Source organism: Pelobates fuscus, chromosome 7 (genome assembly GCF_036172605.1).
Source record: "Pelobates fuscus isolate aPelFus1 chromosome 7, aPelFus1.pri, whole genome shotgun sequence".
NCBI lineage: Eukaryota > Metazoa > Chordata > Amphibia > Anura > Pelobatidae > Pelobates > Pelobates fuscus.
Window position 1 is genome coordinate 122,413,508 of NC_086323.1, and position 26,010 is coordinate 122,439,517.

Below are 26,010 nucleotides of genomic sequence, written 5' to 3' on the forward strand. Positions count from 1 at the left end.
ATACACTGCCCCATACATATACGCTGCCCACCCATACACACATTGCCCCACACACATATACACTGCCCCCAATACACACATTGCCCACCATACACATACACTGCCCACCCATACACACATTGCCCACCATACACATACACTGCCCACCCATACACACAAAGCCCCACACACATACACATTGCCCCACACACACACACACTGAACCTTTCACATACACTGCACCTTCACACATTGCAGCACTCTCACACACCACTGCTACTATGCCCTACTACAGCGCCATATTCCAGCAGACCCCAGGTAAGTTGTTAAACTGTTCTTATGGTTTGACTACTTACTTTGGGGGGGGGGGGTCCTGGCACTCCTGGCACCATAACCACTACACAGAGCTGTAGTGGTTATTGTGCATGGATTATTTATTTAAATAATCTACAAGTGCCCCTCCCGAGACCAGGCTGTGGATCCACCATTGATGGTGTCCCTCAGGTATTTGTTCTGGACCACTTCTGTTCAACATATTTACAAATTATCTTGGAATATGAAAGGAAAGTCATGTTTCAGTGTTTGCAGATGACACAAATCTCTGTGTGTATGTGAGCAGAATATTACTTTGCTGTAGAGCAATTTAGATAGATTGGGGGACTGGGCACTCAAACTGAAAATGAATCTGAATATAGATAAATGCAAAGTTATGCTCTGCGGGGTAAATAATGCACAAGCAACTTGCAGCCTGAATAGTAGTGAATTAGGGAAAACAACACATGAGAAGGAGAATTGTTATAGACAACAAACTAGGCAACAATGTGTAATTTCAATCAGCAGTTGCTAAGGCAAGAGTTGAGCGAACATGGACTGTAAAGTTCGGGTTCGTATCGAACATTAAGTTTTTTGGACACTGGTCCCGAACACGGACATATCACTGTATGTTCGGGTTGGAGTTCAGATTTAATGGCGCGTTTTGAAAGGCTACAGGGCAGCCAATCAACAAGCGTTTAACTCGTGTGCCCTTAAAAGCCATCGCAGCCATGCCTACTAATGGCATGGCTGTGATTGGCCAGTGCAGCATGTGACCCAGGCTCTATATATATATATATATATATATATATATATATATAAGCTGGAGTCGCGTAGCGCCGCACGCACATGAGCTCTTATTAGTGTAGGGAGAGGATGCTGCCGCTTTCAGGGACAGATTAGGAAATAATTCTGCAAACTAGTACATTAATGGGATGCACTTCATATCTGAGAGTCAAATAGAAGCGTCAAATACTGCGGTTACATCGGAGTTTTAAAAAGTCAATTTTTTTGGGTGCTTAATAGTACATTTGGGGTGTGCACTTCATATCTGAGAGTCAAAGAGAAGCGTCAAATACTGCAGTTACAGCGTACTTGTAAAAATTCTAATTGTTTTGGTGCTAATCTGCTAAATAGTAAATTTGGGGCGTGCTCTTCATATCTGAGAGTCAAATAGAACCATCAAATATTGTGCTTACATTGCAGTTTTAAAAATTCAAATGCTTTAGATGCTAAATAGTACATTTGGTGTGTGCACTTCATATCTGAGAGTCAAATAGAACTGTCAAATACTGCTGTGACATAGCACTTTTAAAAAATTCTAATTCTTTAGGTGCTAAAAAGTCAATTTGGTGCCTGCACTTCATATCTGAGAGTCGAATAGAAGCATCAAATACTGTGGTTACATCGCACTTTCAGAAATTCAATTTTTTGGGTGCTTAATAGTACATTTGCGGCCTGCGGTGCATTTCTTGCAGTCCAATAAATAAAAATAAAAATACAAAAATTGACTATTGGCGGTTACATTGTCGCCTGACATAAAACATCTGTTAGTTTGGTGGGTGGGTGAACTGTAAGAATGAGGAGAGCGTCAAATAAGGGACGTGGCCCTGGTCGTGGTGCTGCTGGTGTTGGTGGAGCTCCCGTTGCAAGGAGAGGACGTGGTCGATCTGTGCCAGCTACACGCACAAGTGAAACACCTTCCTCATGTGCGAGTACACGACAGAACCTTCAGCGTTATTTGGTAGGGCTGAATGCCGCACTACGAATGGTGAGGCCAGAACAAGTACAGGCGATAGTAGATTGGATGGCTGACAGTGCCTCCAGTTCCTGCACATTGTCTCCCACCCGGTCCCCTACTGAAAGCTCAGAGTTGGCACCTGCAGCCCATGGCCACCTGTCTTTCACCTCAAACCCTTGCAAATCAGCCAAGCAGTCTGAGCCACAAGTCATGCAGCAGTCTCTTATGCTTTTTGATGACTTTGCTGGTGGACTTTTCCGTGGGCCAACCACCTAGCCCTGCCCCAAAAGTGGAAGAAATTGAGTGCACTGATGCACAACTACTTATGTGTCAGGATGTGGACATGCAAGGACCACCGCAGCACGTCTCTGATGATGACAAAACACAGGTGCCAGACCGGCAAGGAGGGCAGGGCTGAGGAGTGGGTGGAAGATGAGGTCCTAGACCCCACATGGAATGAAGGTCATGCGAGTGACGTGTCCAGTTTGGAGGAAGAGGCGGTGGTCGCACAGCATAAGAGGGAGCAGGGTTGAAGGTACAATGTTGCTTTCCCTCCTATTGCATCCATGTGGCTATTTGTGCCTGAGTAGGCATCTGGGAGTCAGTGTGTCTCTCTCTCTCTCTTTTTTCAAGGGTGTTTTTTGTTATGACTAAGGGTGTGTTTTGTCATGACTAATGACAAGCACGCTCCCTCTCAAAGTGAGCATGTTGGTTCAATGCGCAGAGTCCCGCAGAAGAGCTTTTGCATGAGAAAAAGGCCCTGTATTTGTCCTGCCTAGCGCAAGCAAATTTAATAACCTGCTTGCGCTGTGTTTGCTTTTAACTTGTCTCTGGTGTCTCCATAAGTGGGATACCAGAGGACAAAAGGGCTAGGAAAGCGTATGGTGCATGTGTTTGGAGTCTGCTTGTGGGATTGCGTGTGTAGAGTGAGCTGATTGTGGTATGGTATTGTGTAAAGGAGAGGACAAGGTTGATTTTCATTAGTGTTTGTGGTGTAATATGTGTGGCCAGGGGCTGTAGAGTGTGTGTGTATAGGGGCATAGTGTGTATAGGGGATGTAGCGAGTGTGTGCATACGGGCTGTAGTGTGTGTGTGTGTATATAGGTGACGTAGTGTGTGTAGGGGTTGTAGAGAATGTTGTATGTGTTTGCTTACAAGGAATGTAGTGTGCGCATAGGGGATCCAGAGCTTGTATGTCAGGAATGTAGTGTGTGTGTGTGTGTGTGTGTAGGAGATCTAGTGTGTAAAGGACCCAGAGTGTGTTTAGGAGATCGTGTGTGTGTAGAGGATTCAGAGTGTATATTTTATTTGTTTGGACGTAATGTATGTGTGAGGGGCGCAGTGGGTTGGGTGTGCTGTGTGTATGTGTGAAGGGTGCAGCATGTATGTGAGGGGTGCAGTGTGTGTGTGAGGGTGTTCTTATCTGCTGTCACATTCTATGTTTCTAATTGTCTTTGTCAACTCACTGAGGGTAAATTTATATAATAAATAGAGAGTGTGCTGTATATGTGTGGGAGGGTGCTGTGTGTGTGGGAGGGTGCGGCGAAGGAGCACTTTCCCCTGACCTCTCTCTGCTCAGCTCCGTCGCGTGACCTGCAGTCCGGCTCCCAGCATCACTTTGCGGCGTGAGGGAGCTGAGCAGAGAGATCACAGCTCCCTCGCTGAAAACCTAGAGCGCCCGCCCACCTGCACGTCCGGTCGCCAGGTGACAAATCCACCCAGGTATCCCAAAAGTAGGGAGGCTGGGTGGATTTAAATTTAAAGAAATTTCTACAATAATAATAATAATTGTGAGTGTTGGGGGGAAATGTGTGTGTCAATGAATCTGACTGTGTTTGTCAGTGAATGTGAGGAAGTGAGTGAGTGTGTGAGTGTGTCCAATGAATGTGTCTGAGTGATTGTGCGTGTCTGTCAGTAAGTGTATGCATCTGTCAGTGTGTGTCTAAATGAGTGTGTGTGTCAGATTGTGTCAACTGATTGTGTGCGTATGTCAGTGTATCTGAGAGTGTGTGCTGGTCCATGCATGTGTGTGTCAGTCAAAATGTGTGTAGGTTAACAGGAAGAGGTGTGGCCTTGGCAGGAAAGGGCGGGTACATTTAAATTAGGGGTACCCAAGATCTGTCATGTCTAGGGCATCACCATTTTAAAATACACCACTGCACATATCTATGATTCTTTTGTCACGTCACACCAGGCAAGGAGTTTAAACCATTAAGTTGATTGTTTTTTAATTGAAAGAAATTAAGTTTTATTTTATTTTTTCAATGTTCACAGGGTAGAGGGAGAGATTATCTTGGGGCTAAGCACTAGTCTGTGTAATGAAATGATGGTAGTATAAATTAATTCATTACAAAACCTCAGACATGAGAATGTAACTAAAGTCAAACTAATGTTTTCTTTTCTTTATTTCAGAGCCATGCACTGCAAATGCAAAAGACATGAAAGAAAACAATATAGATTTTAAATGGATAGCTGGCAATAAGCTCTACAGTGAACATGATGATGAGATGGAATTTAGGTGTATTTATGGCTTTGAGATTTCTAATCAAACACATCTAAGAGTAAAGTGTAAGAGAGGAGTGATTTTATATCCTAAATGCATTAAAATTGGTAAGTGTCATATTCTGTAACAAAATAAATACATTTATATTAGTATAAAAATATCAGAGCACTTCCATGATAAGGAATATGCATTTTCATATAATGTAAACATTAAACTGACCAGGGTTGGATTAACATATTAGGTGTGAGACTGTCTGCCTGTGTGTGAAACTGTAACTGTCTGCCTGTGTGTGAGAGACTGTCTGCCTGTGTGTGAGAGCATAGGCGTGCGCAGCCTATTGCATTAGGGTGTGCACCCTAAAGCACAAACACACGGCGCATGTGTATATGTGTATATATGTAATATATATATATATATATATATATATATATATATACATACATACATACACACACACATACACTGCTGTGTATGTGTGTGCTGCTCGTGTGCTGTGTGAGGGTGGTGTGAGGGTGCTGGTAGTGTGCTATGTGGGTGAGGGTGTTTGTGTGTGTGTTTATTAGGGTCCTGTTACTGTGCTGTGTGAGGGTGCTGTGTGTGTGAGGGTGCTGTTTGTGTGATGTGTGCGTGTGCGTGTGATGGTGCCGTTTGTGTGATGTGTGTGGGTGTCGTGTATTTGTTAGGGTGCTGTTTGTGTGTGTTTGTGAGGGTGCTGTTAGTGTGCTGTGTGTGAGGGTGTTGTGTGTTTGTAAAGGTGCTGTGTGTGTTTGTGAGGGTGCGGTTAGTGTACTGTGCGTGTGAGCGTGCGGGCTGTATGTTTGGAGGGATTGTGGAGGTGGGGGCAGATTAGTAAATACCCCCCCTCCCTACCTTATATAGGGAGGGGGGATCCTTGCTGCCATGTGCCATCCCTGGTGGTCCAGTGGAGAGTGAACTCTAGCATGCAGGGCTAGAGTTAACTCTCGCGAGATCTGAGTGTTGCCGTGGCAATGCTCAGATCTCGTGAGAGGAACCTGGCGGAGCTGCTGTCTAGAGCTCCCCGGGTCCTCTACTGCCTCCCTCCATGTTGCTGTGGGCTGGTGAGGTAGATCTTTGATCTCCCCGCCAGCCCATGGAGGCTTAGAGCGGAGCCGGCACTCTGATAGTGCCGACTCTGCGTGAGCCGACAGGGGAGATCCGGAGATCTCCAGTGAAGTCCTGGGGAATAAAGTGTGGGAACTCTTTTCCCACCTCCCCAAAAAAATAATATACACGTGTATATATATATATATGCGTGCACACACACACTGACACACATACACAGACACACACATATATACGCGTGCACACACATACATTCACAGACACCCACACCTACAGACACACACCCATACACACACACACACTCACAGACAGACAGACACATTCAGACACACACACTCTCAGACACACACACCTACATTCACCGACACACTTACAGACACATACACACATTCACAGACACACATACATTCACAGACACACACACACACACACACACACATTCACACACACACACACACACATTCACAGACACAATCACTCACAGACACACACACACATACATTCACATACACACTCACTCACACACATATACATTCACAGACACACACACACATTCACAGACACAATCACTCACAGACACACACACACATTCACAGACACACTCACTCACACACACACATATACATTCACAGACACACACACACACACACATTCACAGACACAATCACTCACAGACACACACACACACATACATTCACAGACACACTCACTCACAGATACACTCACACATACACACACATACATACATTCACAGACACAATCACTCACAGACACATACATACAAAGTATTATTTTTTAATAAAAAAATGTCCACCCAGCCTCCCTACCTGGAGTGCTGGCGTGGACTTGTCCCTGGGGTCCAGTGGGTCGGTCAAGCGCCGGTCTCCACTCAGCCGCGGCGAGGGAGCTGTGTGCTCTCTGCTTCCTCTCACCGCGCGGGCTGTCTGCTGTAGCTGGGAGCCGGAATATGACGTCATATTCTGGCTCCGGCATCAGCAAACAGCGCGCGGCGAGAGGAAGCAGAGAGCACACAGCTCCCTCGCCGCGGCTGAGTGGAGACCGGCGCTTGACCGGGGGGTGGGGGTCCTTCACCTCTTGCCCCCCCCTCCCCCCCATGACAGGGGAAACGTAGGGGGAGCTGAGTGCCTGCAGGAACAGCGTTCCTGCTCAAATAAAAGTGCAGGAACGCTGTTCCTGCAGGACTTAATACATAGGCGTGCCATGGGGATTAGGGTGTGCCCAGGCACACCCGGCACACCCCGTGCGCACGCCTATGTGTGAGATACTGTCTGCCTGTGTGTGTGTGTATTACTAACTGTGTGTATGACTGTTCCCTATACAAACACTACACCTCTATATATACACACACACACACACACACACACACGGATGAAGATATTGGGGGCACCATGGCAACAGGGGCGCCCTGGCAGCTGACACAGCTCACACATGGCCGGATGTGAACTGTGCGCACCTGCTACCCGGGTGGAGGATTTCCTTTTTCCATCACCCGGATAGCCGACTATCCCAAAACACACATGTGCGGGTGGGCGGGGCTTACACACACTATACATGGATGAAGATGGGGGGTGCTGCACTTTGGGTTGATTGAAGGCTTTATGACAGGAAATCTTTGACAATATTGCTGTCAAGTTACACTCATATTTAGACAAGCACATGTCACAGATCCTTTTTAGGGGAAATAAATCACAATTAGTGTTAATCCTTAAACAGACTATCTTACACACTAATAAATTGAGAGGTATGTTTTAAGTCTATTATATGCTTATATTTTTAGGATCTTGTTTGTTATCACAATCAACAATGAAACAACAAAATATATATTTAAATAGGAGTAGTGAAATATCTAATGGCGAAACAGTTACTTTTGAGTGCTATGAAAAAATGGTGCCTGAAAATGTTCTGCAAGCAACTTGCGTGAATGGAAAGTTAGATTACCCAAAATGTTTATTTGCAGGTAAGTGTAATTTGTGTGTTTATGCTATAAATAGTAATAGTTTTATCAGAAAACATTAAATCCTTATTATTCAAAACAAAATTGTTAAAGGACCACTATAGTGCCAGGAAAACATACTCAGTCGCCGGGCTGGATGGAGAGGAAGGGGTTAAACTTACCTCTTTTTCCAGCGCCAGGCGGGGAGCTCTCCTCCTCCTCTCCACCTCCTCTTCGGCTGAATGCGCATGCGCGGCAAGAGCTGCACGCGCATTCAGCCAGTCTCATAGGAAAGCATTATCAATGCTTAACTATGGACGCGGACGCTGGCATCTTCTCACTGTGATTTTCACAATGAGAAGCGTGGAAGCCCTCTAGCGGCTGTCAATGTGACGGCCACTAGAGGCTGGATTAACCCATTTATAAACATAGCAGTTTCTCGAAAACGCCTATGTTTATTTATTTTTTTTAAAAAGGGTTAATCCTAGCTGGACCTGGCACCCAGACCACTTAATTAAACTGAAGTGGTCTGGGTGCCTATAGTGGTCCTTTAATATTAATATAAATTAAGCTGATAATAGTAATATAGTAATATAGTAATATGCATGTATTTTACTATCAATGTTTGTAGTGAGCTGAAAACTCAAAAGATGATGGGACAATGCTAATTTCTAAAGATAATGAATTGTTATTTTTACCAAAGCTTTGCTATGTCAGTTTTGCCATGCAAGTAAAATAGCACAATGCAAGCAACGTTTTGTGAATGCAATACTTTTTTTTTTTTTTTTGAATTCTTTATTTTTGATGTGCAGGTAGGAACATTGCAAGTAAAAACGCCACAACAGCGTACACGTTGCATATAGAGTTAACAGTGGCCTAAGTACGAGCACAAATTTTTCTTATGATGACTTAAATACATTCTTTTCTCAAACTATGAGTATACATAAATGAATATTATTTCAAACTATGAGCATACATGAAGGAATATTATACACAGGCTGAGCGCATAGTAAACTTCTGGGAGTTACATTCGGTAACCCTAGCTGGATGTAAACTAAAAAACGTGTAACACAAATGAATAACTGTGAGAGTGGGTAATAGTGGTATATCATTTTGTTGTGCTTTGCTGGTGGTTATACATACCGCTATTCGGGCAGGTGTGCCTATGCAATATTTTTCGCGGAACTAACCCATGTGGCGCCCTATCAGAGCGTAGCATGTGGCTATAGAAATGCATGCATCCAAGGAGATTTTAGCAAATAAGCGATGCACATGTGACGTTCATGGAGTGTATTAAAATAAACTAAATTAGGTTCGCTGTCGCGATGTCATCTAAATAAAATGTATATGCCTTTGTTATAGCTGGGCAACATTATAGCCATAAAAATGACCAGCGTGGTCCGAAAATACGTCCCTGCTAGTGGCTGTAGCGGGCCCTAGGGCTCCTGGTGATACTCAGGTTCGTTAATGTGAACTGCTTTTGGGGTGTGTGTACTGTGGAAGGGGCACCCCTATGGTCGATTGAGCGGTGTCCGGAGGTGATGGGCCAGGGAGTGCCTTGTGGAGGACGGTGTCTTCCCTCCCCTTCTCCTCTGTGTATGTTAGCATTGTTTGGTACGATATTTGGGTCTCGGGTGTATCTAAACCCTGCCTGTCTACTATTCGTGTCTTGTGATACCTAGTTGGCTTCTAAGGCGACAATACATGGGCCGGGGTGTCCGGCCTGGAGTGAAGCGTTCCTATTTGTGTCAGACAGGGAATTAGCTGGTAAGTATGAGTAGGTGAAAGTAAGGAACACAAAAATAAACAATGAAAAATAAAGTCTAAATCAACAGGTAAGTATAGTAGTTCAGTGAGGCATAGAAACACCAGTTCCGAAGTAGTGAGGTCTTACAGTCTCAGCAAGTCTCTCATTACTGTGTGGACAGATCTTGGGTCTTTCACGCCGGGGTGTCAGTGTGGGTGCCAATTCCGGGTTTTCTTGGTACAAAATTCTTCACCACGTCTGGGTTCCAGGTATGTCGCGGTTTGGTGACCCCGGAGGCTGTCGTGGGCTGTACAGCATCGGGAGGTAATCCCAGTGTGGGTAGCAAGTCCTGAGCTCCCTGTAGGTCGAATATCTCGTAGGTGACCCCGCCATGGGACACCTGCAGCGAGCGGTTGAAGCGCCACCGGTATGGTACGTTGTTTCGCTGGAGTAGCGTCGTAATGGGTTTGAGCGACCGTCTCCATGCCAGGGTACTGCCAGACAGGTCCGAGAAAAAGGAGAGGGACATATTTTCGAAGGAGTACTGGGGGAGATTCTTGACTGCCGCCATGGTTGTGGTTCTATCTGCTTTGCGTTGGAAGCGGAGTATAACGTCCCTGGTGGCCGTTGGTGGGGCTTTGGCCGATTTGGGGACTCTGTGGACCCCCTCAAGGTTCATTGTTTTGACCTGCCGTGCGGGCATGAGTGCTGTTAGGAGCCTCCTCGCGAGATGTGGGAGTTCTTCAGTCGGCAAGTCGTCAGGTACACCCCGTACTTTTATGTTGGTTGCCCTTCTAGTGTCCTCCATCATGGCGAACCGCCGCTCAAAGGCCTCTGTTGTGGCCCGCAAGCTCGATATCTCCTGTTGCATAGCTGTGATAGCGGTGGCATTATTGGTGGATGTATTCTCCAGAGTGTTCAGTCTCCCGGTTATGCCCTGGAGATCCGTTCGGAGGCCTGCCATTTCAGCCTGGATCGTGGTCTGCAGGCCCGCCAGTAATGCCTTGAGCACCGCGGTCGTGACTGGTGCATTTTCAGGGTCTATTGGTGTGGCTTTGGCTGCCGATGGACTGGGAGAGGGATATGTGTCCTCCTCCTGGGAGAGGTCGTCCGACAGGTCGGAATAAGTCTCCGGGTATTCGGCCATCTTGGGCCTAGCTGCTCCGCGGGCTTGGCGCCACATGGCTCCAATATCGAGGCCTAGTCTGGGCTCATCGGGCTTCGGCTTTTTGTTTTTTCGGCCCATATCGAGTCCCCCGTTATTGCCTGAGATTTGTGGTTGTTTTGATCGATTTTGCTCTCAGATTGGGTGTTTTTTGGCTTGTAGTCGCAGGAGCTGCAGTGCCGTGCGACTTCTCTGCTCTGCAGCTTGGCTCCGCCCCATGCAATACTTTTTAATTTATTGTATTTAAATCTATCCATTCTATATAGTCATAGTAATGTAGTTAAAGGAACACTAAATCTTTAGGAACACAAAACTATATTCCTAATGCTGTAGTATGCCCCTGTCCCAAACTTTAGGTCCATTTCATCACCTCCCCATAAGCATGAAAAAGTTAACCCTTTTAAAACTTACCTTAAAGGGACACTGTAGGCACCCAGACCACTTCAGCTTATTGACGTGGTCTGGGTGCCAACTCCCATCACCCTTAACTCTGAGCAGGTAATTATTGCAGTTTTTTATAAACTTCAATAATTACCTTGCAGGGTTAAGTCCTCCTCTAGTGGCCGTCTATCAGAAAGCCACTGGAGGGACTTTCAGGTTCTTAGACGACTTTTGGTTGTCTAAGCGATGCTGGACGTCCTCACGCTATGCATAAGGACCTCCAGCGTCGCTGGACTCCCCATAAGAAAGCATTGAATAATAATTGCCGCGCATGCGCATTAGGTCTCCCCTGCTGGCAGTGGGGGGAGGGCGTGGGCGTAGCTGATGCAGCGCCAAAAAAATATTGGCGATGAACCCAGGTAAGTGACTGTAGGTGTTATTAACCTCTTCAGTGCCGCGGGAAGGGGCCTTGACAGAAGGGGAATCAACTGTGCCAGGAAAACTTGTTTTCCTGGCACTATAGTTTACCTTTAATTCTAGTGCCAAGAACCTAATGCGAATGTGCATTAGAGCTTCATCATAGGAATGCATTGATACAGAGCATATCTGAGAAGTGGCCACTGGAGGTGTCTGTAGAAGGTAATGTAAACACTGCCTTTTCTCTAAAAATATAGTGTTTACATAAAAATGCATGCAGGGATTGATTATACTCACCAGAACAACTACATTAAGCTGCAGTTGCTCTGGCTGGTGACTATAGTGTCCCTTTAAGCAATACTGTGTTTTCAGAACTATCAATGCTATTTTATTCTCAGAAGCATGAACTTGGACGTTCTCAGGGTGGTTTATGTGAAATGGTAGCTTGGTTGCATGGAAACGGCTCCACTGGCAAATGTTGAACAAGAAAAAACCTTGTCCAACATTTGATTAAAGGACCACTCTAGGCACCCAGACCACTTCAGCTTAATGAAGTGGTCTGGTTGCCAGGTCCCTCTAGGTTTAACCCTTTTTTATATAAACATAGCAGTTTCAGAGAAACTGCTATGTTTATATAAGGGTTAAGCCAGCCTCTAAATCCTCTAGTGGCTGTCTCACTGACAGCCGCTAGAGGCGCTTGCGTGTCAAAATCAGTGAGAGCACGCAAGCGTCCATAGGAAAGCATTGTAAATGCTTTCCTATGCGACCGGCTGAATGCGCGCGCAGCTCTTGCCACGCATGCGCATTCAGCCGAAAGGGAGGATCGGAGGCGGAGAGGAGGAAGAGAGCTCCCCGCCCGGCGCTGGAATAAAGGTAAGATTTAACCCTTTACTCTCCGCAGAGCCGGGCGAGAGGGGGTCCCTGAGAGTGGGGGCACCCTCAGGGCACTATAGTGCCAGGAAAACTAGTGTTTTCCTGGCACTATAGCGGTCCTTTAATTGCAGTTTTCTAAAAAAAAAAAAAAAAAAAAATATGACCATCCTTTTACAAAATGGTGAAAGTATATTTGAATTAAGACACGGTTACCTCTATACAATGTCGCCAATACTACAGGGTATATAAAATATTGACGTATTTATGACAAGACCTTAACCCCTTAAAGGACTGAGGCAAATGTACAAATTTAGACCAAAACAAACTTGAGAATTGGAGTTGTGTCTGTTCTATCACAATTTTATTTTTTTATATTAAGTGCACCCACACTTATAATATTTTATTTTGTTCAGGAGAACTAGTGCTTTCATTTCACACCAAATATTTATATATGGAACATATTTTAATATGAATAAAATCTAAAAAAAAAAAAAAAGTGTGAAAATTAAGAAATGTTATTTTCCAAGTTCTGCATGGCATTTTAAATGTCAATGTCATTATACGGTTAGATTTGACTGCAATAAAGCACACACGTGTTTGTTATGTTTCATGGGTACAACAATGCCCTCTATGGAAAGGTGTATATTTTTTAGTAAAATAGCAAGAATGATTCGGCACTCAAAATAATTTAGGTTTTAAAAAGTATCAATGAATCCTATTTTATTTGAGAATATAGTACCATTAGGTTGGAAAGTGAAAATGCTAAATGTCTGAAATATGAGACTAAGTAATAGACACAATATTATGAAAGTGCAGATACTTCTATATCCTCAACCAACACCTAGTGAGTATATGCACGAATAATGCAAAATATACAAAAGATACAGAAAACATGTACAAAAAACAGCCTAATACCTTCTTGAAGAGTAGCAGCAAATATAAGTAGCAATATAGCATCCAGGATTACTGTTTCACCCAATATGTGTAATCCGCATACATTCTCAAGTCACTTATGGTAATAAAGAATAGTTTAGGTGACCAGTCCATGTTACTGGAAAATAGCCTCACTGTGTTTAGTGGATACATCCATTTTTAAAAAAATAATTTATATATTAATATATATATTAATATATATATATATATATATATATATATATATATATATATATATATATATATATATATATATATGAGAGAAATTAAAAAGAAAATAGAAGTAGTCACTTAGTCACAAACCCTGGCCAACATTAGTGTTCATATTTGTTTTTTGCATTTTTCAAATAAACTGCCCTTTCACAGATGATAATGTCACACACATTTTACTGCTCTAAAACACTAATATTTGAGTTCCACAACTTCTCACAAGTACATCAGTACATTGTGTAAGTTTTATATCATTTATGTAGATTTGGAAAGTTGCAGTGTTAGTCTCCAATATTGGTTGCAGTTGCAGTGAGTCTCCAATATTGGTTTGCTGGACCTATGTTGCCTTTGAGACCATATGGCAGCCCAGGAATGAGAATTACCCCCATCATGGCATACCATTTTCAAAAGTAGACAACCCAGGGTATTCAAAATGGGGGTATGTCCAGTCTTTTTAGTAGCCACTTAGTCACAAACCTTGGCCAAAGTTAGTGTGTAGATTTTCTTTTTGCATTTTTCACATAAAAATTGCACTTTCACTGAAAATATCATGGTAATTAGAAGTGTTTGTTTTAACCCTCATATTTGTGTTCACAACGTCTCATGAGTACAACAGTACCACCCATGTATAGATTTTACAAGGTCTTGAAATTAAATTCTCTGGACTTTATGCTTGAGTTGTCAAGCAGGTCCCTCATATTATAATGAATAAAATCACATAATTATGTAAGAATAATGAATAAATGTACACATAGAATATATATATATATATATATATATATATATATATATATATACACACACACACACACAAACATTTAATTCTAAGTACTATTTGTTTTAAAATGAGTATAATTAAAGTGTGTGTATATATATATATATATATATATATATATATATATTTATTGTGATCCTTGTTTGCAGATAGCACGGTCCTCTAGGGTAAACAGGCACAGTCCTTTGGTTTTCATATAATCCAGGCAACTTTATTGGCAAGTCCACACAGCAACACACCTAAAACATAAATTTCCTTTAAACAAAAACCTAGCTCGTCTGAGCACTGACTCACTTTTAATATCCCTCTCTATCAGGGTTAAACCACCAAAAACATATCGCACCAACCTTATTAGATAGCAACACTCTGCTAGCTAGCCTGTTGCTTTCCTTTCTCCACTCCCAGTGCTCCAAGCCAGCCTTGCCTTGACTGCTTTCCTTTCTGCACTCCCAGTGCTCCAAGCCAGCCTTGACTGCTTCCTTCTGCACTCCCAGTGCTCCAAGCCAGCCTTGACTGCTTCCTTTCTGCACTCCCAGTGCCTAGTCTCCTTGACTCTCTCACTGGAGAGAACAGCCTCTCTCCTACCTGCTTCCTGGGAGGAAGCCAGCAATCCCCCCTTTACCTGCCTAGCAGGGAGTGGTTTATTCCCACTGCTACAGCTGATTATCTGCATCTGAGCAGTGGGTTGGAGACAGGTCCAAAAAACTCTGACCTGGACCTTATTTCTCCCAGTTGTGTCTAAACTGAGGAGTGGATCATTGGCCCACCCTTCTCTCCAAATTCTCCACCCCAGGGGCCCATAACTAAACATAGCTTTGTGTTGTGCAACACACAAACTACATATACTCCCCCTGGGGTTAAATGCCCTCTCTGTCTTCACTTTATCACAATATATATATATATATAAATATATATATATATATATATATATATATATATATATATATATATATATATATAATAAGTAATAAATGTAGGCTTGCACTCACGGTCTGTAGATAGATAAAATTTCTTGTTTATTTCAATTCATTTAAAATATGGTTGCTGCCATTATCGTCAACGTTTCAGCCACTCCTGTGGCTTTCATCAGGACCAATTCAGCATTTTTTTTATGCTGAATTGGTCCTGATGAAAGCCACAGGAGTGGCTGAAACGTTGACGATAATGGCAGCAACCATATTTTAAATGAATTGAAATAAACAAGAAATTGTATCTATCTGCAGACCGTGAGTGCAAGCCTACATTTATTACTTATTATAATTTTTTGGCTATGGCTTTTTAAGCACCCGGCATTTTCAAAACTTTGAGTGTGTGTGCTGGGTAACACTGCATATTATATATATATATATATATATATACACAAACAGTGTGTGTATAGTTCAATTTAGCCTGGGTGCAATCCCACGTTGAAAATATATAAACAGAAACCTTGAGAAAGACCCGAACGGTTCGAAACGTCGGCTATTTTTTAATGCTATACCTATTGGAATAAACTACCCCTTTTTTCATCTACCAAGTCATCTACCAAGTCCTTGGAGTGCATCTCTTTATTTCTGTGTATATATATATATATATATATTGTGACGGAACCATCCGTCTGTCTGGTGCTTTAGTGGATTCGACTATTTTAGGCCATCCGTCTAAAGGACTGATTTGTGATGTTATGAAACATGTTTTACCATTCCAGCCTGTTTTCCAGCCGTTCACCTCATTTCGCACGAACTCCATGTCTAACATATGGGTGGCCGCCATTTTGGGACTTTTGCACGTGTTCGCGGCCATCTTGCGTGCGAACAGCGGTGTTTGCCTGTGAACGCGTGGAACTAAAAACAGATACCCAAACAGGCGAACACCGCTGAGACCTCCATACACCCAGAAGTTCGTGTTGGAACTACCGAACGACGAGCCATTCGGTAGTTACTTGTAATCGGCTATGGGGAATCCAGCGAACTCGGAGATAGTTGTGGATGATGAGGATTTCGTATGATTTTAACCGGCGAACGGAGACCGACTGCAAGGCCAAAACTTATGGAACTCTTTTCGGCTAGAAGATCCGTGCAGTCGGTCAAAACTTCAATCATCCATAACTCCCGAACCCCTTAACCGAATGGGCTGGGATTTGGACAGAGTGTTCCCCTAACCAAGACCTTTCAAGCGGTGCTGGACTTAAAGGTGTACCCCCTGGTTTTGGGGTACATCCATAACTGGGGTAAATTATTGTACAGTATAATTGTGTTATGTGGTTATCTGAGGGGAGGAGAGGTGGGGGTGTTACCCTGTGTATAATTGGTTATTTTCATCCTCCCCCTGGGAGTGCCCTGTGTGTGCCTTTTCCTAATAAAAAGCAGGCTGGATGTTCCAGTCCTCAGATCTTGTTTTGACCCTCAACACGGAGCTTCAGTCTCGTTATTGGGGGGATTCTTATTTTACGCTTAAGGACTATTATTGGGAACTTATGCCGTTTGGTGGATATCGTTATTCGAGAGATTACTGCTTCCCCTGGTTATGGTTCGTGGATTATACAGCATACGAACAAGGACTTGATACGGTGAGAGGGGAAGGTGGACTAAACGGTGATTTACTTATTAAGACAAAAGGTGTCTTAACAATTGGTGGCAAGCGACGGGATGAATCCCACAACACAGAAGGAAAGAAATGCAGTATGAACAGTTAAGACGTGCTACTCTTAAGGACATAATAGAACGCCGAGGTCGATCAGCAAGCAATTTAAAGAAACGGGAAATTATTGCTTTGCTAAGGGAAATGGATGCAACACAGGGAACGGAGAGCGCTAATGTGCCCAGCAGTTTGGATTTAACACCCGAGGAAATACAATTTAACGGGGCAGTGCAAATAAGGCTGGCACACTTTGGCCCCAACCCCTCAGCAGACATTGTGGAACGTGTGCAAGCCGCAGTAGCAGCACACCAAGCGCTCCAAGAAAGAGGAGCTGCAGCAGCAGAGGTACCCAATAACGATTCCGGAAGGAAAAAGGTACCATTTGCTGCATTTAAAAATTTTATTGAAAATGAAGGAGAGATCGATGGGTTCCTGGCCGATTTTGAGAGGCAGTGTGCCCTCCATCAGGTACCCACAGACCAATGGGTTACCATCCTTTCTGGGAAATTATCTGGCCGGGCTAGTGACGCATTTCGGGCCATCCCAGAGGAGGAGATCACCAGCTACCGGGCAGTGAAGGATGCGCTCCTAGCCAGGTATGCGGTGACCCCAGAAGTTTACAGACGGCGCTTCAGGGAAACCAACAAGCAAAGTGGCGATTCTTATGTGGAATGGGCCTGCAGAGTTCACCGTACTGCAGCCCACTGGATGGCAGGATGCCAAGCAGTATCGGGGGAAGAGGTGCTGCAGGTATTCTTACTGGAACACTGCTTCGAGAAATTGCCTACCGGGGTCCGGGAGTGGGTCAGAGATAGAAAACCCTCTACCCTACCCGAGGCGGCCCGGTTGGCAGACGAATATACTGATGCTCGCAAACTGGACAATACCGTTGTTAAAGTTCCGACCAGAGTGGAATACCGACCAGCAGCCCCTCCGATTCCAACAACATACCAACCCCCAGTGCATCGCAGCCCATTAGTACCACCGACCAATACTTATGTGCAGCCATCCAAATTTAATGCCAGGGATTATTCCCAACCCATCCGGTGCTTTCTGTGCAAACAGTTGGGACACAAGCGCCCGGAGTGTCCACTGAACCACGCTAACCAAGCTCAGTCCTGGAGGAGATCATCCAACCCGAATCAGCGACCACCACAGCCTGCTGCTCACTGTGTAGAGCAGGAGGAATTCTGGGGCATCTTGCACGAAGCCGACCCGGTGCAAGCCGCCCATCAGGACAATCGCCAGCAACACCGGCAGACTGTGAAACTAAATGGCCGAGTGGTAAATGGACTTAGAGACACAGGAGCCACCATGACACTGCTCCAAAAGAACTTGGTCTCAGAACACCAGCACACCGGAGACACAGTGGCCGTGAGGGTAGCAGGGGGAGCCGTATTCCGGTTACCTGTTGCCCGTGTTCACCTGGACTGGGGAGTGGGCGCTAGACACGTGGATGTTGGGGTTATGAAAGACTTGCCCGCTGATGTGCTTCTTGGGAATGATTTGGCCCCTTTGGTTTCGGCCTATGCTCCAATGGGCCCCTTGGACGTTAACCCAGTGACTACTCGCTCTCAGACCCGTGCCTCTGGAACCAGCCCACCTGCCGAGGAGGCCCAGGTAAGACCCTTTTCCCTGACTGACACATTAGCTCAGACCCCCTTACGTTGGGATTCACCAGAGGAGTTTGGGAGGGAAACCCGGGCAGATCCTACCTTACAAAAGTACAGGGACAGAGCAGATGCTGGAGAGGAAGGGATAGACGGGGAGCGGTATAAGTGGGTGGGGGACAGGCTATACAGAATCCCGAAACCTTCCCAGAAGAAGATAGCCCCTCCGCAGAATCACCAGCTGGTGGTGCCCGCAAAATACCGGCAGGAGCTTCTGCGGATAGGGCACGATGTCCCTTTAGCAGGACATCTAGGGTCTCGTCGCACAGCCTATAGGATCTCCCAGAATTTCTTTTGGCCCAACTTCAACCAGGCTGTGCGGATATATTGCAGTACTTGTGACACATGTCAACGGGTAGGAAAGCGGGGGGACCACCCTAAGGCTAAACTATCAGCGATGCCTATTATAGGGGAGCCCTTTTCCCGCATAGCTGTTGACATTGTGGGTCCACTGGCCAGGGCTAGTCCATCAGGCAAGAAGTATATTCTTACTGTAGTGGACTATGCCACTCGCTATCCAGAGGCAGTAGCGCTGTCTAACATAGAGGCAGAGACGATTGCTGATGCCCTGGTTAGGATTTTTACCAGGGTTGGGTTCCCTAAAGAGATCCTCTCCGACCAGGGAACCCAATTTACTGCGGTGCTCACCCAGCAGCTGTGGAAAGTATGTGGCATTAAACCCTTGCTTAGCTCACCTTACCATCCACAGACTAACTGTCTCTGCGAGCGTTTTAACGGTACCCTCAAACAGATGCTGAGGACCTTTACGGACACTTGCAGGGACTGGGAGAGATTCTTGCCGCACCTTCTGTTTTCATACCGGGAGGTGCCCCAGGAATCTACTGGGTTCTCCCCTTTTGAGTTACTGTATGGGAGACGGGTCCGCGGACCCCTAGATCTCATCCGGGGACACTGGGAAGGGGAGACTGAGCAAGAAGGGACCCCCATAGTGCCATATGTTCTGGAACTTCGGGACCGCATGGAGAAACTGTCCCTGATGGTAAGGGAGAATCTCCGGGCGGCCCAGGGGAAACAGAAGAGATGGTACGATCAGGGTGCCCGACAGCGAGCCTTCCAGGTGGGGCAAAAAGTATTAGTGCTCAAACCTGTGAAGGCCAACAAGATGCAAGCCTCTTGGCAAGGCCCGTACAGAATAGTGGCGCAGATCTGCGATACTACCTATTTGATAGCCAGCTGTTCAGACGAAAGGGTCCAGAGATCCTTTCATGTGAACATGCTGAAAGAGTATCAAGAACGACCTGAGAACATTGCGGCCGTATGTGCCCCAGCTACAGATGACCCTGAGAATTTGCCTCTCCCTGATCTATTAGAAAGGGACCCCCAGACTGACCTCACCTCCCTCGTACAGTTAGGAGACAGGTTAAACCCCACAGAAAGGATCCAAGCGAAACAGTTGTTATGGGAGAAGCAAGCAACTTTCTCCCAGGAGCCAGGTTACACCCACCTCACTATACACAAGGTAGAGACCCCTGGACAGACCCCCTTACGACAGCCGCCTTACCGTATCCCTGAAGCAGTCCGAGATGGAATGCGGAAGGAGATACAGGAGATGACCCAGCTTGGGGTCATCGAACCCTCTGACAGCCCTTGGGCTTCGCCTGTAGTCCTAGTACCTAAGAAAGATGGAACCACCCAGTTCTGTGTGGACTACAGGCGACTCAACGAGCGGACTACCACTGACGCCTACCCAATGCCCCGGGTAGACGAATTATTGGATCGTATTGCCAGGGGACGTTATCTGACCACCATAGACCTATGTAAGGGCTACTGGCAGATTCCCCTGGCCGAGGATGCTATCCCCAAGTCGGCCTTCGTCACCCCATTTGGCCTGTACCAATTTAGGGTCATGCCTTTTGGGATGAAGAATGCCCCGGCTACTTTCCAACGGATGGTGGATAGACTCCTGGATGGCTTCCAAGAATTTGCCTGTGCATACTTGGACGACATAGCGATCTATAGTGGGTCCTGGGAGGAACACCTGGTACACATAGGGGTAGTACTGGATAAGATCCGGGCCGCTGGCCTGACATTGAAGCCAGAAAAGTGCCATGTAGGTATGGCAGAAGTACAGTACCTGGGTCACCGAGTGGGATGTGGGAACCAGAGACCAGAGCCCGCCAAAGTAGAAGCGGTGGCTAACTGGCCCACGCCCACTACTAAGACCCAGGTATTGGCCTTCTTAGGGACAGCAGGGTACTACCGACGTTTCGTTCCTGACTACAGCTCTATTGCTAAGCCCCTGACAAATCTGACGAAAAAGAATTTGCCTAAGCAGGTCCTGTGGTCCCCGGCTTGTGAAGCTGCGTTCCAGGCACTGAAACAAGCTCTCGTGAATGCCCCTATCTTGGCTGCCCCAGTCCCTAACAAACGCTTTCTCGTTCACACAGATGCTTCCATGTATGGACTGGGGGCTGTGTTAAGCCAAGTTGGGGAAGATGGAGGAGAGCATCCTGTCGCATACCTCAGCCGAAAATTACTACCCCGAGAAGTGAGTTATGCGGCAGTTGAAAAAGAATGTTTAGCCCTAGTCTGGGCATTGAAAAAGTTAAGTCCCTACTTGTATGGGCAAGAATTTTCCCTTGTAACAGATCATAACCCCCTCGTTTGGCTTAACCGGGTCTCAGGCGACAATGGGAGACTGCTGAGATGGAGCTTGGCATTACAACCTTACAACTTTACTATTGGCTACAGACCCGGTAAGCTGAACGGAAATGCGGATGGCTTATCACGGCAGACCGACATATCCACCACCTCTTAGTCCGGACATCCCCAAGTTGACCCGCCACAGGGTCAAGCCGGGTCTGCTGGAGTGTTCCACAAGGGGGGAGCCGTGTGACGGAACCATCCGTCTGTCTGGTGCTTTAGTGGATTCGACTATTTTAGGCCATCCGTCTAAAGGACTGATTTGTGATGTTATGAAACATGTTTTACCGTTCCAGCCTGTTTTCCAGCCGTTCACCTCATTTCGCACGAACTCCATGTCTAACATATGGGTGGCCGCCATTTTGGGACTTTTGCACGTGTTCGCGGCCATCTTGCGTGCGAACAGCGGTGTTTGCCTGTGAACGCGTGGAACTAAAAACGGATACCCAAACAGGCGAACACCGCTGAGACTACCATACACCCAGAAGTTCGTGTTGGAACTACCGAACGACGAGCCATTCGGTAGTTACTTGTAATCGGCTATGGGGAATCCAGCGAACTCGGAGATAGTTGTGGATGATGAGGATTTCGTATGATTTTAACCGGCGAACGGAGACCGACTGCAAGGCCAAAACTTATGGAACTCTTTTCGGCTAGAAGATCCGTGCAGTCGGTCAAAACTTCAATCATCCATAACTCCCGAACCCCTTAACCGAATGGGCTGGGATTTGGACAGAGTGTTCCCCTAACCAAGACCTTTCAAGCGGTGCTGGACTTAAAGGTGTACCCCCTGGTTTTGGGGTACATCCATAACTGGGGTAAATTATTGTACAGTATAATTGTGTTATGTGGTTATCTGAGGGGAGGAGAGGTGGGGGTGTTACCCTGTGTATAATTGGTTATTTTCATCCTCCCCCTGGGAGTGCCCTGTGTGTGCCTTTTCCTAATAAAAAGCAGGCTGGATGTTCCAGTCCTCAGATCTTGTTTTGACCCTCAACACGGAGCTTCAGTCTCGTTATTGGGGGGATTCTTATTTTACGCTTAAGGACTATTATTGGGAACTTATGCCGTTTGGTGGATATCGTTATTCGAGAGATTACTGCTTCCCCTGGTTATGGTTCGTGGATTATACAGCATACGAACAAGGACTTGATACGGTGAGAGGGGAAGGTGGACTAAACGGTGATTTACTTATTAAGACAAAAGGTGTCTTAACATATATATATATATATATATATATATATATATACCGTATATACTCGAGTATAAGCCGAGTTTTTCAGCACATTTTTTGTGCTGAAAAACCCCAACTCGGCTTATACTCGAGTCAGAGTCTGTATTATGGCAATTTGCATTGCCATAATACAGACAGGGGGGCTGTGGGGGCTGCAGAGAGCGTTACTTACCTTTCCTGCAGCTCCTGTCAGCTCTCTCCTCCTCCGCCGGTCCGTTTAGCTCTTCTGTCAGCTCACAGTGTAAGTCTCGCGAGAGCCGCGGCTCTCGCGAGATTTACACTGGGAGCTGACCGAGGTGCTGAACGGACCGGCGGAGGAGGAGAGAGCTGACAGGAGCTGCAGGAAAGGTAAGTAACATCTCTCTGCAGCCCCCACAGCCCCCTCCTACACAGTGCCCATCCACTGGACCACCAGGGAAAGAGAGCCCCCCTCCCTGGCCAGCTAGCAAGCAGGGAGGGGGGACGAAAAAATGTGTATATATATATGTTAATAATAATAAAAAAATAAAAATAATAAAATAAAAATAATAATAAAATAAAAAATAATAAAATAAAAATTAATAATAAAATAAAAAATAAAATAATAATAAAAAAATTTAATGAAACAAAAAAAATATTAAAATAATATTTAAAAAATAAAAATGCCCACCCCCCACCAAGGCTCTGCATCACACTCTGCATTACACACACACATACACACACTGCATTCATATACACAGCATTCTCATACACACACACTGCACTCATACACACAGCATTCATACACACAGCACTCATACACACACTGCACTCATACACACACTGCACTCATACACACAGCATTCTTATACACACACTGCACTCATACACACAGCGCACTCATATACACACTGCACTCATACACACACTGCATTCTCATACACACACACTGCATTCTCATACACACACACTGCTTTCTCATACACACACACTGCATTCTCATACACACACTGCATTCATTATATACACACACTGTAAATAAATATTCAATTAATGTAATTTTTTTAGGATCTAATTTTATTTAGAAATTTACCAGCAGCTGCTGCATTTCCCACCCTAGTCTTATACTCGAGTCAATAAGTTTTCCCAGTTTTTTGGGGTAAAATTAGGGGCCTCGGCTTATATTCGGGTCGGCTTATACTCGAGTATATACGGTATATATATATATGAAAACAAGGGGCTGGCTGCACTCACCTAAACATGCTTAAATGGGGTGCTGCTGGGGGCCAATAAGTACAGTAAAAATAGAAATCTAGCACACTCACTTATCAACTAAACAGCTACTTTGATGCTGACAGATTTGACTAGTTTTATTAAAAACACCTAATCTAGGCAAAGTGCAGCCAGCTCCTTGGTTTTGCAATGCCCCCTGTCACAGGTGTCTCATCTCAGGACCCTATTTAAGCCTTGTACTGCAGAGAACTCGAGATGGAAGGATTTCCCCAAGTGAGTAGCTCATTTAGTAGACAGTTGGCATTGAGAGTAGGACCTGCCAAAGATGGGGTACATTGACGTTTGTGGCAGGCTTATGCAATGTATGATCATATAGTGTAACTAAACCCCCATTATTTTTTGCCTAGATTAGGTGTTTTTAACCCTTTCAGGACCGCTGACGGTTCAGGACCGTCAGCGGTAAAACGTGCGTTTGGACCGCTGACGGTCCTGAACCGTCATAACGGTCTGGGGCTACTTACCTGATCGCCGTCGGTCCCACGGCGGCGATCAGTGCTCCACCCGGTCCAGGGGGACTGCCTGTCTGCCCGGGCAGTCCCCCCTCGGCAGATCAGGACCCCACGGCCATGTGATCACTCGATCACATGACCGCAATAGGGGTCCATGTGTCTGCCTGCAGGGGGACTGTCTGTGCTGACAGGCAGTCTCCCTGCAAGTGTAAAATAAAAAAATAAAGTGAAAAAAAACCAATCAGTGTAAAAAAATTATAATGTGTGTATATATATATGATATATATACATGTATTATATCTATATATACCTATATATAATATATGTATATATATCATATATATAATGTCATACTAAGTGTATATTTATATTTATATATACGTATATTAATATAAAAATACACTTATATTTAAATTACACACGAATATATACAATATATATAATTATATATATGGTATATATATATATTATTATAAAATACAAATGATATGTTAATAAAAATAAATAACAAAAAATAAAAAAAAAATTTAATAATTAAAAAAATTTTATATATATATATGCAATTTTATTCTAACAGTATTTTGATATTGATATATATATATTTATATCAAAATACACTTACAATGTAATGATATATATATATCTATGTATAAATAAATAAATAAAAATAATACGAAATATACATATGTCCACATACATAATTACATAAATAATTTCATAAATATACACGTAGACGTCAAATATATAAATATGTATATATATTAAAATTATACGTGTGTATTTATGTAATATTTTTACCTAATTAAGTAATTTTAATGATTGCAATTTGAGGGACCTGCCTGCCAACCCAGGCCGAAAGTCCAGATATTTTAATTTGCTAGCACTGTGTTTAACCCTGTAACTTTCTATGACACCCTAAATCCTGTACATGGGGGTACTGTTTTACTCCGGAGACTTCGCTGAACACAAATATAAGTGTTTCAAAACAGTAAAACATATCACAGCGATTATATAGTCAGTGAAAGTGAAGTTTTTGCATTTTTCACACACAAACAGCTCTTTCACTGAGGATATTATTGCTGTGATATATTTTACTGTTCTGATACACTAATATTTGTGTTCAGTGAAGTCTCCTGAGTATAACCGTACCCCACATGTAGAGGTTTTATAGTGTTTGTGAAAGTTACAGGGTCAAATATAAGGCTTGATTTTACTTTTTTTTTTTTGGTTGAAATTTGTCAGATTGGTTAGGTTGCCTTTGAGAGCGTATGGTAGCCAAGGAATGAGAATTAGCCCCATGATGGCATACCATTTGCAAAAGAAGACAACCCAAGGTATTGCAAATGGGGTATGATCAGCCTTTTTTAGTAGCCACTTAGTCACAAACACCGGCCAAAGTTAGCGTTTTTTGCATTTTTAACACACAAACAAATATAAATGCTAACTTTGGCCAGTGTTTGTGACTAGGTGGCTACTAAAAAAGACTGGACATACCCCATTTTGAATACCCTGGGTTGTCTACTTTAAAAAAATATGTACATGTTAGGTGTGTTTCGGGGATTTATGACAGATAACGGTGTTACAATGTCACTATTGATACATTTAATATATATATATATATTGAAACAGCAATTTCCTACTTGTATTTATAGGCCTATAACTTGCAAAAAAAGCAATAAAGCATGTGAACACTGGGTGTTTTTAAACTCGGGACAAAATTTTGAATCTATTTAGTAGTTTTTTTCATTAGCTTTTGTAGATAAGTAAATGATTTTTCAAGTAAAAGTCCAAAAACATGTTTTTTTTTAAAAAAAAATTTCACCATATTTTATTATTTTTTTTTAAATACAATATATGACATAATACAAATAATGGTATGTAAAGAAAGCCCTTCTTGTCGTGAAAAAAACAATATATAACTTGTATGGGAACCGTAAATGAGAGAGCGGAAAATTACAGCTAAACACAAACACCACAAAAGTGTTAAAACTGCTCTGGTCCTTAACGTACAAACATCGCAAAAACAGGCGGGTCCTTAAGGGGTTAATAA

The 26,010-nt window shown here is 44.2% G+C and overlaps 1 protein-coding gene across 1 annotated transcript in view; it reads left to right on the plus strand.

Moving 5' to 3' along the window:
- The window catches only part of LOC134569202 (complement factor H-like), a 74,781-nt gene that overhangs the window by 35,110 nt on the left and 13,661 nt on the right, over positions 1-26,010 (plus strand). The window contains exons 5-6 of the mRNA XM_063428116.1: positions 4,445-4,642; positions 7,417-7,596. Coding sequence (XP_063284186.1) covers positions 4,445-4,642; positions 7,417-7,596 — 378 coding nt within the window. The remainder of the gene's footprint in view (positions 1-4,444; positions 4,643-7,416; positions 7,597-26,010) is intronic.